The 16,294-nt window shown below is 44.1% G+C and overlaps 1 protein-coding gene across 4 annotated transcripts in view; it reads left to right on the top strand.

The window, feature by feature from the left end:
- ECHDC1 (ethylmalonyl-CoA decarboxylase 1) overlaps positions 1-15,844 on the top strand; it is a 29,779-nt gene extending 13,935 nt beyond the window's left edge. For all 4 annotated transcript variants that reach the window (XM_060272666.2, XM_035108715.3, XM_035108714.3 and 1 more), the window contains exons 3-6: positions 2,374-2,516; positions 7,361-7,413; positions 9,108-9,188; positions 14,098-15,844. In XM_060272666.2, the coding sequence (XP_060128649.1) occupies positions 2,374-2,516; positions 7,361-7,413; positions 9,108-9,188; positions 14,098-14,503 (683 nt within the window). In that variant the 3' untranslated portion in view covers positions 14,504-15,844. The remainder of the gene's footprint in view (positions 1-2,373; positions 2,517-7,360; positions 7,414-9,107; positions 9,189-14,097) is intronic.
- Positions 15,845-16,294: the final 450 nt, after the last annotated feature.

The following is a 16,294-nucleotide window of genomic DNA, read 5'->3' as shown; positions in this document are numbered from 1 at the left end:
GTCGAGGCTTCCCAGAAAATTACCTTAAATAACTCACAACTGACAACAGAATTATGGTTTGGTTTTTGGCAAATAATTTAGGGCCACAACTTTATTAAATACACAATTTTAATCCGAGTGTTGGCTTAGGCTTTTGGTTATTCACTCGTCCTTCCTAAAGAAGGACTATCCCCATCTGTCCATCCAGGACAGGACTCAATCAGCTGTCCCCTTAGGACAGGACTCACCTCATCTGCCCCACGTGGCAGGACTCACATCAGCTGTCACCATTGGACAGGACTCACCTCATCTGCCCACGTGGCAGGACTCACATCAGCTGTCACCATTGGACAGGACTCACCTCATCTGCCCACGTGGCAGGACTCACATCAGCTGTCACCATAGGACAGGACTCACCACTGTCCGCTTGGACAGTTCCTGCTCCGACTTCTGCATGGAAGTCAAGTAAACATACCTGGGAGTGAGGAGGTGGCTGCGCCCAGTCATTCCCTCCTCACCTTCACCAAGAATGTTCCTCAAGGCTCTTGCTCTTAAAATTGGGCCCACCATCCCCGCCAATGGCGGGATGGTAAGGACAAGAGTGTAAGCCCCGAGATTCCTTTAACGGAATACTTCTATATGGAGCAAACGGAGGTGAGGGTAGGCATCCGTGTGCCACCCCCTCTACCAACCGATTAACCAACCAAAAGCCTAACCGCCAATCAAGCCAGCCCTGGCTTGCCGCCAACACTCAGAGACCTAACCAACTTTTTAAACCCTCAGACACATCACGCAGCCAAATGTCATACCCATCAGGGGATAAGTGAACCCCATCATCCCGATATAAAAGCGGGGCTCTAACATTAATTTCGGGATGACGAATCAAACTCCCCCCGATTTCGTACACCCGTTTGGATGCTGCGCTGTTAACCCTCTTCCTAGCTCTTTCCCCAGCCAGAGGAGGAATATCACCCCGCCATTGCATCCTCTGCAACATTTGGGACCAAAAAACGACGGTATCAGGGAACCAAGTCCTTATCTCCAACAAATCTCGTAGGATAGCCAGGCGAAGAGATAACGGGTCCACAGCGGGTATGTCATTTTCTCCCAGCTGGATCACCAGGGCGGACGGGCACCCGAGCAAGAGGGCTTTGCGCCGCGGCAAAGGGAGAAGCTCCCCCCAGCGCATGCCCCTCTTGCCCATCCAGGTCACTTGGATGTTGGATGGAAGGCCAAGTCGAGGACCCAATGGCGTTTGGCCAGCGCGAAGGCCTGCCCAATGGACTATGGAATGTCCCACCATCCATATGTGCACGTCCGCGAGCCCTGGAAAAACATTGGAAAACAAACGACAAAGTTAGGAGCGCTTCCGAACATAAGATCTATACGCTGCAGATTTCCACCTGCCCAAATCCTTAATAGCATCAACCGAAAGACCCCAGTGGGCCGCCGTAGTGGCGGCCCCAATGCGAAAGGAATGAGGAGCGTAATTAGCGGCCACGCAACCGCATGCCGCTATCACCTTCCTCATAACTCTAGTAAATTGCAGCCTAGTCATCGGGTTACCATCCTGATGCACAAACAAGGGGCCCTCCCCAGCTGGCCTTTCCGCCAAGAATTTGGCTACGTCCTTAACCGGGCAGGGGCCCGTCTGCCCCGTAGCAGGCAGTCGCATTACTGCTCCTTTACCAGCCTGGTCGGTCTTGGAACTCCGAATCGTGATTAACAATTCCGTTGGTGACAGACGTATGTCCTGGAGTAGCAAACCCCTTGGCACCCCCTGACGCATCTGACCCCCTACAATTTCACCAATTCTCAAAGCGCCAAAAAAGGCCACTGAGAAGGCGGCCGAAAACAAACGGGCCTCATATTTAGACCAACACACCACCCTAAGCTTCAATCTCATTTTAGTGAGAAGGTCAAAAGAAATCGGGTTCCTGGTAGGGGAACGGGGAGGACCAAGCCTGCCCCATCCCTCCATGGCCTTACGCACCACAAATTTGGCGCAAGGGTCCCTATTAAAAAACAATTTCGAGAAAAATGAAATGGCCGCAGACTGGAGCTTTATGGTCCTGGCAGCCCTTCCCAGGTGAAACAGGTGTGCCAAATATTGAAGCACCTGGGAAGAAGAGGGGCGGGCCGCTCCCTCCACCGCGAGCGACTGACTGCGAAAAGTTAAAAAGTCAGTCCAAGCTTTTTGATAAGCCCGCAGGGTAGAGGGGGAAACAGAAGCAGCTACTCCCTGCAAGACTAGCAGCTGCCAAGGTTCCACCTCGCGCCACCTGGGTCCCATCATTATCATAGAACCATATAATTGTGAAGTTTTCAAACTAGTTTTTCTAATAAAGACGCATTCTACAGGTGACCCTCGTATGTTCCTTCTTTTGATGGCAGGTGTGATGATGCTAGAGCTACAGGAGAGGGTTGCTGAATTGGAAAACTGGACAGATGGAAAAGGGCTGATTGTCCATGGCGCAGCAAACACTTTTTGTTCAGGGTCTGATCTGAATGCTGTCAGGGCGCTGTCCAGCCCACAGGTAAGTGATGGTAGAAATCAAATTCTCAGGCGCTCTTTAATGTTCTGAGCCACTTGTTCCTCAATGAAAGATGACCCAGCAGCCTCAGTTCTGCAAATCACCATAAGGAAACAATAACAATTACTCTGTTTTGTGTCTGGATGCTGAACGTGCTTTCAGCATTTCAGAAGTGAATGACAAATTGCAAGTAGGGCAAGTGTAGGGGTTGTGTCTTTGATTTATTACTCAGAAGTTCCCCACAGGAAATCCTTCCTTCAGCTTATTCCATTTCTTTTTTAAAACTTTTTTTAAAAAATTGGGCTATTCAGAGAAATGAGACTGGTTGCAGATAGTAAGATGAGCTTGATTGGTTTCCCAAGCTGTTAAAGTGGATCAGTCTCCTTCACCTGCAGCTCAGTTAATGGGAAAGAAATCTATGTGGAGGGAGACTCCCATTAAAAGGATGCTATTTAGACCACATTCCAAATACAGTGGTCCCTTGGTTGTCGAACTTAATCCGTTCGACTCCAGGAACCTGCAGGAACTTCCTGCATTCAATTGGAAGCCATGTAAGTCGCGTTGGATGTTCGGCTTCCAAGAAACGTTCCCAAACTGGAACACTCACTTCTGGGTTTGCGGGGTTCGGGAGCTGACTTGTTCAGGAGACAAGCCGTTCAACAACCAAGATAACACTGTACCCACTTATCTGGGAACAAGCTCCATTGAATTGAATGGGACAACTTCTGAGAAGAATTTTGTAGATTGCAATTATTCCTCAGGCAGCAATCCTATGAACACTTGGAAGTAAGTCCCACACTGGGATGGGTTTCTGAGTAAACCTACATAGGATGTGGCAGAAATTCCCAGTATCAAGATGGTTGTTGTTCTTGGCCCCAGAGGATATTTGTCCATTTTATTCCCTGCAATCACATCTCATTCTTTGCAAGAATTCAGCCACAGCCTTTGTTTAAATAATGGTAGGATTAATAGTAGGTTTTTTAAAAAAGACTTGGATCCATAAAGCAACGTGGGACAACTAAAAGCTATCATTAGTGCTGAGTAACCTGTCCAGTGCTGTAACATGTCAATTAACAGTTGTTTTAAAGCCAGCGTTGAAAAGTGCTCTCACTTTCCTCAGGACAAAATGAAATGACTGGCTTTGTTTATTGTTACAGCAAGAATAAAAGATGGTGCTCTCCTAACTGATCACTGTATGTTTCTATCCTTTGGAAATCTCATTTCCAAAATGTGAGAAATAAAATAAATTTACTCCTTGGCATGAGTCATAAACTTGTGCTATTACTGTGACCCAAAATTTGCTTCAACAAAATTGTTTCCTGGGTTTGTTGGCATGGAGCACACATTGTATATTCCTCACAGTATGAAACAGGGAGGTCTGACTTGATTTGGTTAAAACACTTTCTCAGCAGCAGACTCGCCCCCCTTTTTTAGTTTTTTAAAAAAGTATTTGTTAAATTCCATTCTTAGTAAGCATGTCAGACTTCCCAAATCACTTTGGTAATTAGCTGTGTAAAGTTATCTCACATTCTGTGTCCCATTGATTACAATAGGAGAGTTAAGCATGTGCTGTAATCTCTCCCTTTTGAAATTCATTTCACTTGGCTGAATTCCCCCCCCCCCCATATCCAGCATTAGTCATTTTGAAATCTGTGGATTTAAGCCTACTCTGAGTATGACAAATGTTGCATATCACCCTCTGTTTAACTACAGTGAGGGGTTCTTTTGCTTTCTGATATCTGAATCATAGGAGAGTTGTTTCTAAATAATGGCTCAAAACTCCCAGTGTCTTTCAAGAACCTTGAGTGTGAGTTTTCAGACCATATCTTGCCTGGCAGTAATTTATTTTCACCCTTGCTTGATGTTTCTCGCTGCGCAATTTGAAAATAATTACAGTAAGTCTTGCATTTTGGGGATTGCACCTAAAGCCAAAATGCATATAGTCAAAACATATTGTGTACAATGGCAAGTGGGACTGCCAAAGTCTTTTCTTCTCAGATGCCTGCCTCCTTTCTTCCCTTCTTTTAAGTGTTAAAAAATAAATAAATTGCCAAGTGCATAAAGCTCACAAGTTAAATGTGTGTGAGTTGCAGGCTTATTGTATAGCATATTACAGGGTCACAAACAGGTTTTGTTGTTGGGGAATGGTGTTGCCTTGTGGGTGTTGAGAAAAAACGAAAAATGTCACTGGTCTTTTCCAGCAGTGGTGAAAAGGCATCACTCTGATGACTTGGCTACTTGGTATTGCTTAGCTTAACACAGCATGGCAGCAAAAAGGACTGGGGAGAAGCAAAGCTCTTCTCCGGGAGCTCACATGTTTGTGTGGTCTCAATAACCCATATGGTATCTGAAGAAGTGTGCATGCACACGAAAGCTCATACCAACAACAAACTTAGTTGGTCTCTAAGGTGCTACTGGAAGGAATTTTTTAATTTTGTTTTGACTACGTCAGACCAACATGTAATCAGTAACCCATGGTTTAACTTATTGTGTGGTACAGAGCAGCTAAATGTTAGCTGGAAATCTTCTCTGAAAGAATTACCCAAACCGCTGGAGATGTCTTTCTGTAGCAGCCAGTTTTGTCGGAGGAGAATGTTTGATATGTAAGATACGGCTATGAGTGGCTACCTGCTAGTCATGAAGGCTATATATGCAGCCTCCTTTCACCTGCCTATGGACTTCCTAGAGGAATCTGATTGGCCACCATGGGAAATAGGATGTTGAACCAGATAGGTGCTTTTGGTCTTATTCATCAAGGGCTCCTCTTAAATCTACTGGGCTCATTTAACTGAAGCCAAGAGCCCAAGCCTATTCAGTCTCTGCCTTCCATGGCATTTAATTAATAAGATATTAATAATGGTCTGCACTCCCCAGTCTGCCTTCTGGTTGGCATTCAAGAGTTAGACCAGCTGACAGTGTTACTTTGTAGAAGTAGAAATGCTGTGAGATCATTAATGTGGCTTTGTTTTGAAACTTTTCACTATGAATAGTTCCTCTCCCCCCCCCCCTCCCTTCCATAAACACAGGAATCTTTGTATTCACTGAAGCTTTAGACTTCTCTTCTGGCCTGCTTTGAGCATTGCTCGGGATGTTTTTTAAGTTAAATAGTGAGATCACTGCTTAGGGTGGGAAATGTCTTTGTTCTTCAGCTTTATTCAATCCTATTTCATTTATGAATAGAATTTGTATTCCTAATTATATTATTTATATATATGTGCCTTTCACCCTGAGCTGCCTTGGGGTGTCTTACAACAGTTAAAAAGTGAATGCAAGCCAACAGCATACCATGTCAAAATTGCAGAGAGAGAGATGTACAGCCACTCAGGCTACCTTTAGGTAGACGAAGAAGGGAACAAAAATATGTGCCAAATAGAGAGGAATAAAAACAGAAATGGCTAAGGGTCTCAAATTCATTTTTAAAAAATGTTTTGCAAAATAAAAAAGCCTGTGTATTGCAAAAGCTGTGAATCGGCATCTAGAGACCACCGGGTCCCTATTTCAGCCACTAAGCAGTGTACAAAATAACAAATGCAATGTGTTTATATAACAAACAGCCTGAGAAACTACAAGATAATATAAGGTAACAAAAAGAAAAGTGCCCAAAGCAAAAACACAGCAGCACATTTTGAATTGTCTTTAGTCAGGAGCCCCTTCCCTCTTCAGCCTCTACCTTGCCAAGGCACACTCTGACCCAAAATGCAACACTCACCCCACTATTCACCATCCCACCCAAATTCTGTGCTACATCTACATAAATCATACACTATGCACTAATTTCATATCACCCATCCCAGGCATCCCCAAACTGCGGCCCTCCAGATGTTTTGGCCTACAACTCCCATGATCCCTAGCTAACAGGACCAGTGATTGGGGAAGATGGGAATTGTAGTCCAAAACATTTGGAGGGCCGAAGTTTGGGGATGCCTGGCCCATCCCATTCTACGTGTTCACCAGCACACACAAGCACACCATTAACCCAGTCACTCCCACTTGGTCACAAACACTATCTCCAGTCATTCATTCCACTGAGGCCTGACAGTGGGGACAACAAGCTTGTAGCAATGCTGACTTGCCCTCTTAACCCGTTTGGATGGGGGGGAATAGTGGGTGAGTCCAGCAAGTGGTTAATGCATCATTATGTGGCAGGATGGTGCTGCAACCACTCCTAATAAAGCCTGCCCTGGATCCAGTGGCAGGAAACACCTTCCACCTAAGTGCAAAGACCTCCGTTCTTGGGAAAGTGCTTGAGGGGGCTTAGTATAGATGTTCTTGGATGAAACCAGTTATTCTGGCCCTTACCAGTTTGGGGTAGAATCTGGTTTTACAGCCCAATTGACCTTGCTATCCCTGATGGATGACCATCAGGAGAAGGTCAAGTGTGGTGTAGTGGTTAAGAGCAGTAGACTCATAATCTGGGGAACCGGGTTCGCTTCCCCGCTCCTCCACATGCAGCTGCTGGGTGACCTTGAGCTAGTCACACTTCTCTGAAGTCTCTCAGCCCCACTCACCTCACAGAGTGTTTGTTGTGGGGGGAAGGGGAAGGGAAAGGAGAATGTTAGCCACACTGAGACTCCTTAGGGTAGTGATAAAGCGGAATATCATGTCCCAGTGCTTAGTTTGTCCCCAGTGCTATTTAGCATCTTTCTGAAGCCATTAGTAGCAGTCAGTAGCAGATTTGGAGCACAATGTCTTCAGTACAGTTAAGAGTACAGAACCTAGGCAAAACGTTTAGGAAATTTATTATATGCAAGCTCAGTTGGAATCAGCAGAACATGCCAGAACAGCTCTTCCCTTTGGGCATTTGCGTACCTCAGGATAATTTTAACTGTTTTCCTCCTTCTTTATAGGATGGGATGGACATGTGTATGTTCATGCAAAACACCTTAACCAGGCTCATGAGGTTAGTGTGTTTTGTCTGGTTAACTTTTAAAATGTTCAACAGCTTGAATTGTAGCAAAAAATAAATAAATCCAAAAGTGGCACCTCATGCTCGCATGTTGCATAAATTATAAGCCTGTAAAATGTTGGAAACTAAAATGTTGGCTCTTATAAGCAGATGACATTTAGAACTCTTGACGTTTTCCAAAATGACAAAAAAGCCCTTGGTGGTAGGGGCAGGGACATACCACCCCCTGAAACTTCTGTCTCAATTTCTAGAAAGTGTTGAAGTCATCTCTTAAAAGTTGGCAAGCAGTTATGTCCACAACCTACATAGGGGTATGGAAGCAACATGTGCAGAGGAGGAGACTGTTAGTTTAATCCACCATCTGTTCCCCCACCCCACCCCCACAAAGGTTTCTCTCTCTCCAGCATTTCTTAAGGCTCTCTTAGTAACCAGGAAGCCGTATTTCTCGTGCCGCTATTGTTTTGGATTATTTCTGACCTTCAGTTTTATGAGAGGGCATTTTTGTAGAATGACCTAAGGACTTCCAGATGAGAAACAAAAGTCTGTCCTCCGACATTTAATCCTGTTCCCCATTGTTTCAGACGTTTCTATAACAGAATGCAGACTTACTGCTGCATAGAATAATCACTGCCCAAGGTCACATGAGAATAAGGTGACAGAGGATGAAAGATCACGAGGCAAACTTGTGGGGGAGAGGAAGCTTCGAAAAACAAATTCCCCAAAATTTGTAGCCAGTAACCTCTCAGTCTCCAGTTCTTCACGACACAGTTGAAGGAATAATCTTATAACTGAGTTTCATTATCGGTTCATGTCAATGTTGGGGGCTGTAGCTTTCATACACTTTTTCTAATTTTGGCCTCTTGAGAGCTAAAAGCCACACTAGCCAGGTACAAATATTAGCTTTTGAGTTGTTCCTCTAAATGTGTCATACAGAATAAAAAAAGATTAGAAAATTTAACAGAATGTCTGACGCTGGTTATGTGTTTTCCCCTAAAAGAAACATATTTATATGCAGAAGTAAGGTAGCTTTCCCGTGTGTGTGTGTGTGTGTTTGTGTGTCATGACATGACACCATAAATGGACCTTGCCTCTTGGCCTATGAAAACCAAGGCAGGGTGCTCTGAATTATGAGTGGGAAGGTACCGGGTAGGTGAATTCTGAATGCCATTAGTGAGCCTCCATCTCCTCCTTTGAATATGTTTTCCATAGTCTGTGCTATGCACATGGAGGGCAGAGGTGATTTTGGTCTTAACAGGCGTGGGTGCTATTAGGGCAGATATACTAAACAGGTGCCAGTCCTCCATAAAGTCTGAAAAACATAAAAGCTTACAATTTCTTCTCTCTCTCTCTCCCCCTCTCCCTCTCCCCCCCCCCCCCGGCAGTCTTCACAATGTGTGTTTTACTTTCACCTTTTAAAAAAAAAAATTTAAAAAGTAATTTTATTAATCTAGATTTTCAAGATAGCCTACAAAAGAGAACCGTAAAACAAATATGAAGCAGATCCACTGCTTTTTTGTATTTTTACTGTTGCTATGATAATTGCTTTTGTTTCTGATGTTTATGTGTCATGCTTACTTTCCTGAAACCATTGTTTGTCTTGGTTGGAATAGCATGCCCTTTGATCATTTAACCCTTTGACTGTAGTTGTGATTTTGAATGGTTTCTTTCTTGCTGCCTGTTTTGTGTAGGTTACCTCTGGTTACAGTTGCATTGGTGCAAGGGAAAGCTCTTGGAGGAGGAGCGGAACTCACCACTGCATGTGACTTCAGGTAGGGTTACCGTAAATGCATCGCTGAGCAGACTTGGGACCCTGTTCAGACATTGTTTTCACATTTGGATTGTGCCCAGGGAAAGAGTGGCAGATACGATCACATCTACTTCATTCTCCTAGCAGTTTTCTTTCATGCTGCCATAGCATTTTAGTATCGTGGGGTTTCTTAAACAATCATTTGTGCTGTTTCCTCTGGGCTTTAAATAGAATAGATTGCCTTGAGTGTATGTTGATAGAAAGGCAAGTTAACAATTTTTTTTATAAATCAAAGGGAATATTTTAAAGGGAACGCCTCCATCCCTACATTTGAGTGTTTTGTCCTATGTTGTGAAAATATGCCAACAGGGAATCTTTTTAACTTCCACAATAAGAGAACTGGTTACATAAGAACAGGAGAAGAGATCAGGCCAAAGTCCCACCTAGCCCATCATCCTGGTTTCTCAGGGGTTTTCCAAATGTGTATGGGAAGCCCAAAAGAGGACATGAGTACAACAGACCTTTCCCCCGCTCATTATTCCCACCCACTGTATGGTGATACAGAGGGATACTGCAGCAGAACATAACCATTTTGACTAGAAGTCATTGATAGCCATATCCTCCATGAATTTGTCAAATCCTCTTTAAAAACCATCTGAATGGGCGGCCATCACTACTTCCTGTTGCTTAGTTATAAAGTCAAGCAATTCCACTACCCCCTTTCTTTATATTTGAACAGCTCATTTTGGGGAAAAGCCTGAGAACAAAATGCTGGTCTCTTTAATGGCATAGATTCCCAATTACATACTAACTTTCCTGTCACACAGCAAGCTGAACGCCCCCCATGGATTCTGTCTACCTGAAGTAATTAGGAAATCTCTCCCTGTTGTCACCTTTTTAATTCCTCCTTGCTAGCTTGTTGAGAAGTATCAACATTTCATCCTCTTAGGGACGCAGGTGGCACTGTGGGTTAAACCACAGAGCCTAGGGCTTGCTGATCAGAAGGTCAGCAGTTCGAATCCCTGCGACGGGGTGAGCTCCCGTTGCTCGGTCCCAGCTCCTACCAACCTAGCAGTTCAAAAGCACGTCAAAGTGCAAGTAGATAAATAGGTATTGCTACAGCGGGAAGGTAAACGGCATTTCCGTGTGCTGCTCTGGTTCACCAGAAGCGGCTTAGTCATGCTGGCCACATGACCTGGAAGCTGTACGCCAGCTCCCTCGGCCAATAATGCGAGATGAGCGCACAACCCCAGAGTCGGTCACGACTGGACCTAATGGTCAGGGGTCCCTTTACCTTTAACTTTAGGCATCCCTTGTCAAGTCCCCAAGTGCCTGTAGTGATTGTCTGAGTGCGCACAGCCATACCTGCATAGAGAATTGTATCTACAGGGTTAAAAAAAGGGCCATCTCCTCAACATCATGGGTGATCCTTGCTCTTTTGTCTAGTGTGGGTTGTTTAGACAGTAAACTGTTTTTCTGCTTGCGCTATCTTACCTGTTCTCTCCCTCCTCTCCTTATACCTTCATCTCCGACTTTAATTAATAACTTCTTCATTTGAAACCTGGGGGTGGGGTGCTGATTGAATACTTTTGGCAACCCAGGGGTCTTCCCCCTGCATGTCAGACTGCTCTTTCAGACTGCATGCTTTGGTGGAAAGCAGGGGAGGGCAAAACAGGCTGACCTGGTACAGTGGTTAAAGCATTGGACTAGGCTTTACTCAGCCTTTAAGCTCACTGAGCGACCTTGGGCTAGTCACTGTTTTTCAGCCTAACTTACCACACAGTTTTGTCACTAGGATAAAATGACAAGCGGGGAGAAGGTGGGATATACACTTATGTACTAAATAAATAACAAAACCACTCATTGGTGACATGAGAGTTAGCTGGTGATTGTCCCCAATGCCATTTTTCTCGAAAAAGAGATGCCAAAACTCACTATGAACACTTGTTCTCTTGGAATGGCAATGGCACCCACCTGAGAGGTGCCAGAACTGAGTTCTGGCAAGTTCCGGCTGAAAAAAAGAAAAGCCCTAGTTGTCCCCTCCCAGATAGACATGCAACTCTTGGGAGTTCCTTTTTCTGGTAGCTGGGGTGGCAGGTGGAAATGGAAGTGTCACAGGCTGGCTTTGCTCTCCAGGTGGCTGGGCATTCACCATGCTCATGTGCTGCTGGAGGATGAGCTAATGTTACAGGCATGCCAGAAAAATGCTGGCTATTTGGAGTTGAGGCCCTGTTAGCTTAGCCAAAGGTTAGGGGTACTGGGTGTTCATAGAATTGTAGAATTGGAAGGTACCCCAAGGGTCATCTAGTCCAACCCCTGCAATGCAGGAATCTCAACTAAAGCACCTATGACCCGTGGATCACATCCTCTACCTGCCGTCTTCCTTTTGTGTTCAACTCCTGTGCTAATGTCAGCTCCTTGTGTCGGAATCTATGTAATTAGGCAGTTGACGTAAAATAATTTGGCCTTGTACCACGATCAGGTTATTTGGCACAGAAAAAAGAAGTTGAAGAGCTCTTTGCAGAAACAAATTTTCAACTTCCTTTAAGGGGAGGTGGGGGGGGGAGGATCATTTAAAAATAGCTTTGCATTTAGCTACAGAGTTTAGATATTACTGTATAATTACAAGCATGAAATACTGTATAATTACAAGCTGGCCTGAGGTGGGGAACTTCATTTTGATATCTCATGTTTAATGCTTCTGCTAACTGAAGATATGGCTTTAACTTCAATCACTTTCAAACTCCGCCCAGTGCTACTAGCAATGATATAGAAATGGAGGGGGGTGGAGAATAGGGCATTAACATAGGTCTGATTACTACATTACATGGCTGGCTTTTTTTGTGGCTCTGTCCCACAGTGCTCTGGTAAGGGAAGAATAAAGAAATTCGAGGATAGGGAGGAACTTGCTGGCACACGCTTTATGTGAACCAAGTCCTCAGGCCCCCCTTCTCTGTTGCAGTTCAAGGGAGATGCAGAGCGGGGAAGCAGAAGTTTGTAAGCTGGAGGTCAGTTCCACTGATCACTCTGTTCTGGGAGAAGGTGGCCTTTGAACCGGACTAGAAAATAAAATGCTGAGCAGATTTCTATCCTGAATAGCCCACACTTACCTTGTCCGGATAAATGGAGGAGGCACAGCCTAGACCTTTATAGACATTTTAGGTTAGAAGGTCGGCAGTTTGAATCCGCGCGACGGAGTGAGCTCCCGATGCTCTGTCCCAGTTTCTGCCAAACTAGCACTTCTGAAGCACATCAGTGCAAGTAGATAAATAGGTCCGCTATGGCTGGCCGCATGACGCGGAAAGTTGTCGGTGGACAACGCCGGCTCCCTCAGCCTGAATGCGAGATGAGCGCCATAACCCCAGTCGCCTTTGACTGGATTTAGCCATCCAGAGGTCCTCTACCTTTACCTATGATATTCTTGAAGCAGACTCTACATCTGTAAAGTCCCCCCCCCTCCAGTCAGTCTAGAATACTGCCAGAGGTGTCTGGGATTTGTAACTCTTGATACTTCAACAGGCCTGAAAATGTGGGAGAGCTTATCTCTACACATCTCCTAATTAGAAACTTATGTTGAATTTCATATTTGCAAAGCACATTTGTACATGGGCAGAATACACACAGCTTTGTTGCGTGTGTAAGTGATACCAAAGTAGATTCTGAGATATGTGGCTCCATCGCACTCCCCTCCTCTCCTCACTCCCCCTGCTTGCCAGTGATAAAGCTTTGGAGCTATGGCAGATCCAATTCTTGCATTTTCTAGGTTGCTTATCCTTCTCTTCTAGGAAAACTGTAAAAATCATTAGTATTCCAGACCATACCATTTGAATCACAAGCCATATCATTAGAGAGGAACACACAAGCGTCGTCGTGTAATGGTTATGGTCTTTTTATTTCTTCTTCTTAAATCCAGAGCAGTGGTTCAGTAAACAAGATGCCTTTAATGTGAAATAAAGTTTCCTCTGTTCACAGTTCTCCTTTCTTACATATATATGGCCTAAATTTCACACCGAGCATTCACATATGAGCTCTTCTTGAGAAATGTAAGCTGGCAAAACACTGCGGCGAGCATGGTGTGCTCACAGAAATAAAGTGCAGGCTAAGAAACAGAGGGATCACTTTATGCATGAAGCGTGAGGGATACTCGTTTTTAGTCTTCCATTGGTCAGCTGAGTTCATGATATCTGCAGTGACCTGCAAAAGTCAGACCAGCCTTTTTAATCATTTGCGTTTTAAACACGTTTTTAGAGCTGCAAGCCGTGGAGGCTGTCCTGTTATAAAAAATGGGACACGACTCCACCTAACTCAGTCTGCCTGCCTTCAGCCTGTCTCAGATCTACCCGTAGAAGGTGGAGATTCAGCCTGGCTCCCTTTGCATTCAAAGCATGGGCTCCACTCCTGAGCTACCTTCCCTTATGTTTAATTTGGTTGTGTGCTGGCCAATTTCCATCCTGCTTCAAACAATGTGTCTGATAGCTCAGTTGGCTAGAGCATGGTGCTGATAAGGCCAAGGTTGCAGGTTCAATCCCTGTATGGGACAGCTGCATATTCCGGCATTGCAGGGGGTTGGACTAGATGATCCTCAGGGTCCCTCTCAGCTCTACAATTCTATGTATATAGCCCAGAGTTGCCATTTTCCCAGCAGCATGGACCACAGTGTTTTGGATTATTGTCTAGTTGCTGGTGTTTTTTTCCTCAGACTAGTCATTGAAAATGAGCATAGGTTGTCCTTTGCATTACTTTGGATTCAGTCTCTGCAAATCGCTTGCTTGATGTAGCATTAGCCTGCCTAACGTTAGAAAACACTTGCAGTCTGCATCTTGCCATCCGAAATTGTGCTTTGCATAGGAATGAGGCAGAGAGAACTGAGATGGCTTGACTGGTAAGCTTCAGTATAAATTAACAACTGAATACTTGTTTCTCACTGACAGGTTAATGACCCCGGAGAGCGAAATTAGATTTGTCCACAAGCAGATGGGCTTAGTACCAGGCTGGGGAGGAGCTGCCAGGCTCGTACAAATCCTTGGCAGCAGCCCTGCCCTCAAGTTGCTGAGTGGTGCTGTAAAAGTGGACCCAGAGACCGCCCTTCGTATTGGCCTGGTAGAAGCCGCGTTGTCCTCATCTGATGAACTTGAGTCACTGGAAGAAACACGCACATGGCTCAGACCATACACAAAGGGCCCTCCTGCAGTAATTCAGGCTGTGAAGAAAGTGGTTTCTGCAGGACGAGAGCTGCAATTGGAAGCTGCCTTGATGACTGAAAAAGAGATTTTTGGAACTGTTTGGGGTGGGCCTGCCAATTTACAGGCTTTGGCTCAGAGAACAAAACATAAATGACACACAAAAGAAATGGTTTTGATCTTTCTTTTCCAAACAAACAGCTGCTGCCAAATAGGGATTTGGGAGAAACTGTAAAGAATTGTATTAACTCAGTGGGCATTAACTTTCTGGGATGTTTGATTATAAGCCCCACTATACTCTGATCACAGCTAGTGGAGAGTAGGGAAATTTGTTCTTGAAAAATAAAAGAAATGCTAGGAGCTTAGTCCCAGGTAGGGTAAAATATATACCACATATATATTTCCCTTCCAGCAACTTGCTGCATATTGCACGTGGAGGTTGTATGCATATGGAAGTCTGCAAATCAGCCGGGAGACACTTGCATCCCAGTGAGTATATGTATGTTTCTCTCTCTTGTAGTAAGAGCTGTCATACTTGGAGTAGTAATTAAACTTACTCTTTCGAATCATCTTCAATGAATGCATTATTTTCATGTGCATTATGTTATGTACAGCCATAATATTTTGAAAGGCAAGTGCAACATTTTAGCCAAGTTTATCCTTGCAAAGACCTGAGATGGATGCAAGATAATCCTTTTCAAATGGGTTTGGTTGTTGTTGATGTCTCCGGTAAAGCTCTTGGAAATAAGCATGTCCAAGTTTGACAAAGTTTGATAATAAAAAAAAGGTTTAGCCCTGTCTACATGTACACTGAAAATTGGCCAGGTCAAAACTAAAATAAGTAACAGTACAGTTTTCCTCAAACTTCATCTAGTTGGTACTCAGTGAGCTCATACACTACATGCACAGCCCCAAAGCTCCTGCCTTCAGCTTATTAAACCATCTCAAACTTATACCAGAAAGGTTACTGTTCGTTTGTTGCAGAAGAAACAAAGAATCTTGAGGCACCTTAACAACCAACAAATTTATTATGCCATAAGCTTTCATGAACCCAAGTACACAATGTATCTGATTAAGTGGATTTCATCTACAAAAGCTTATGCATTTGTTATTCTTGAAGGCGCTGTAAGACTTTGTTTTAAGTGCAAGAACATCTCACCTTCATCTTAGGTCTTTGTGTAGATAAAGTTGGCAGACACGTTAAAAGGGATTTTCACACAATCTTATGCTGTATCTGCAAATCAGTGACGGTGTCTAGGCATATATGGAACAAAGGCCTATTGGATGGATTTCCCGGTTAACTTAATTGACCTTACCTGCCTCAGCCTTTACAAGAAAGCATCTCCAAGATGACTTGCATCTGCAAACTTGCAATTGCATTCAAAGTGCCAAAACCAGTATCTAGCTGCTTTGTGGAAACAGTAAATTGGTTTTGTATACAATATCCTTGATGCATTTAAAGCTGTAGTTTCTATAGTATAAACTTCCTCATATTTGTGTTAGGACTGCAAGAACTTTGAGTCAAGCAAGTCATTACTTCTGTTCTGTTTGTAATACTGTACTATTATTTGTAGTTCTTCCTTTCTAATGATGACCCTACTGTTATTCTTTTTATGTCACCTGGGAGGCGGGGTGGGAAATAGACCTTATCGGAGCCAGTAATGATAACAATTGATCCAGCACAGAGGAGTGCAGGTTTTATTTTTCTTTCTTCTTTTTGATGATACACTCAGCATACAAGGCTGTGACAAATCAGGAAGTCTGTTACGGCAATACATTTGCAGTGGTGGGTGAAACACGGCCACCTCTTGACTCCAGCTTTCTGCAGCACAGCTTCTTCGTAACTCAATTCATCAAGAAAAACTGACGTGTTCATTGATAAAATATCACATAAACATTTCTAACCTATTGGGTGCAATACTGGAAAGAATATATGTGCTTCTCCTGA

The sequence above is a fragment of the Zootoca vivipara genome, chromosome 3 (assembly GCF_965207765.1).
Source record: "Zootoca vivipara chromosome 3, rZooViv2.hap1.1, whole genome shotgun sequence".
NCBI classification, from domain to species: domain Eukaryota; kingdom Metazoa; phylum Chordata; class Lepidosauria; order Squamata; family Lacertidae; genus Zootoca; species Zootoca vivipara.
This window is presented reverse-complemented; position numbering and strand designations above follow the sequence as displayed.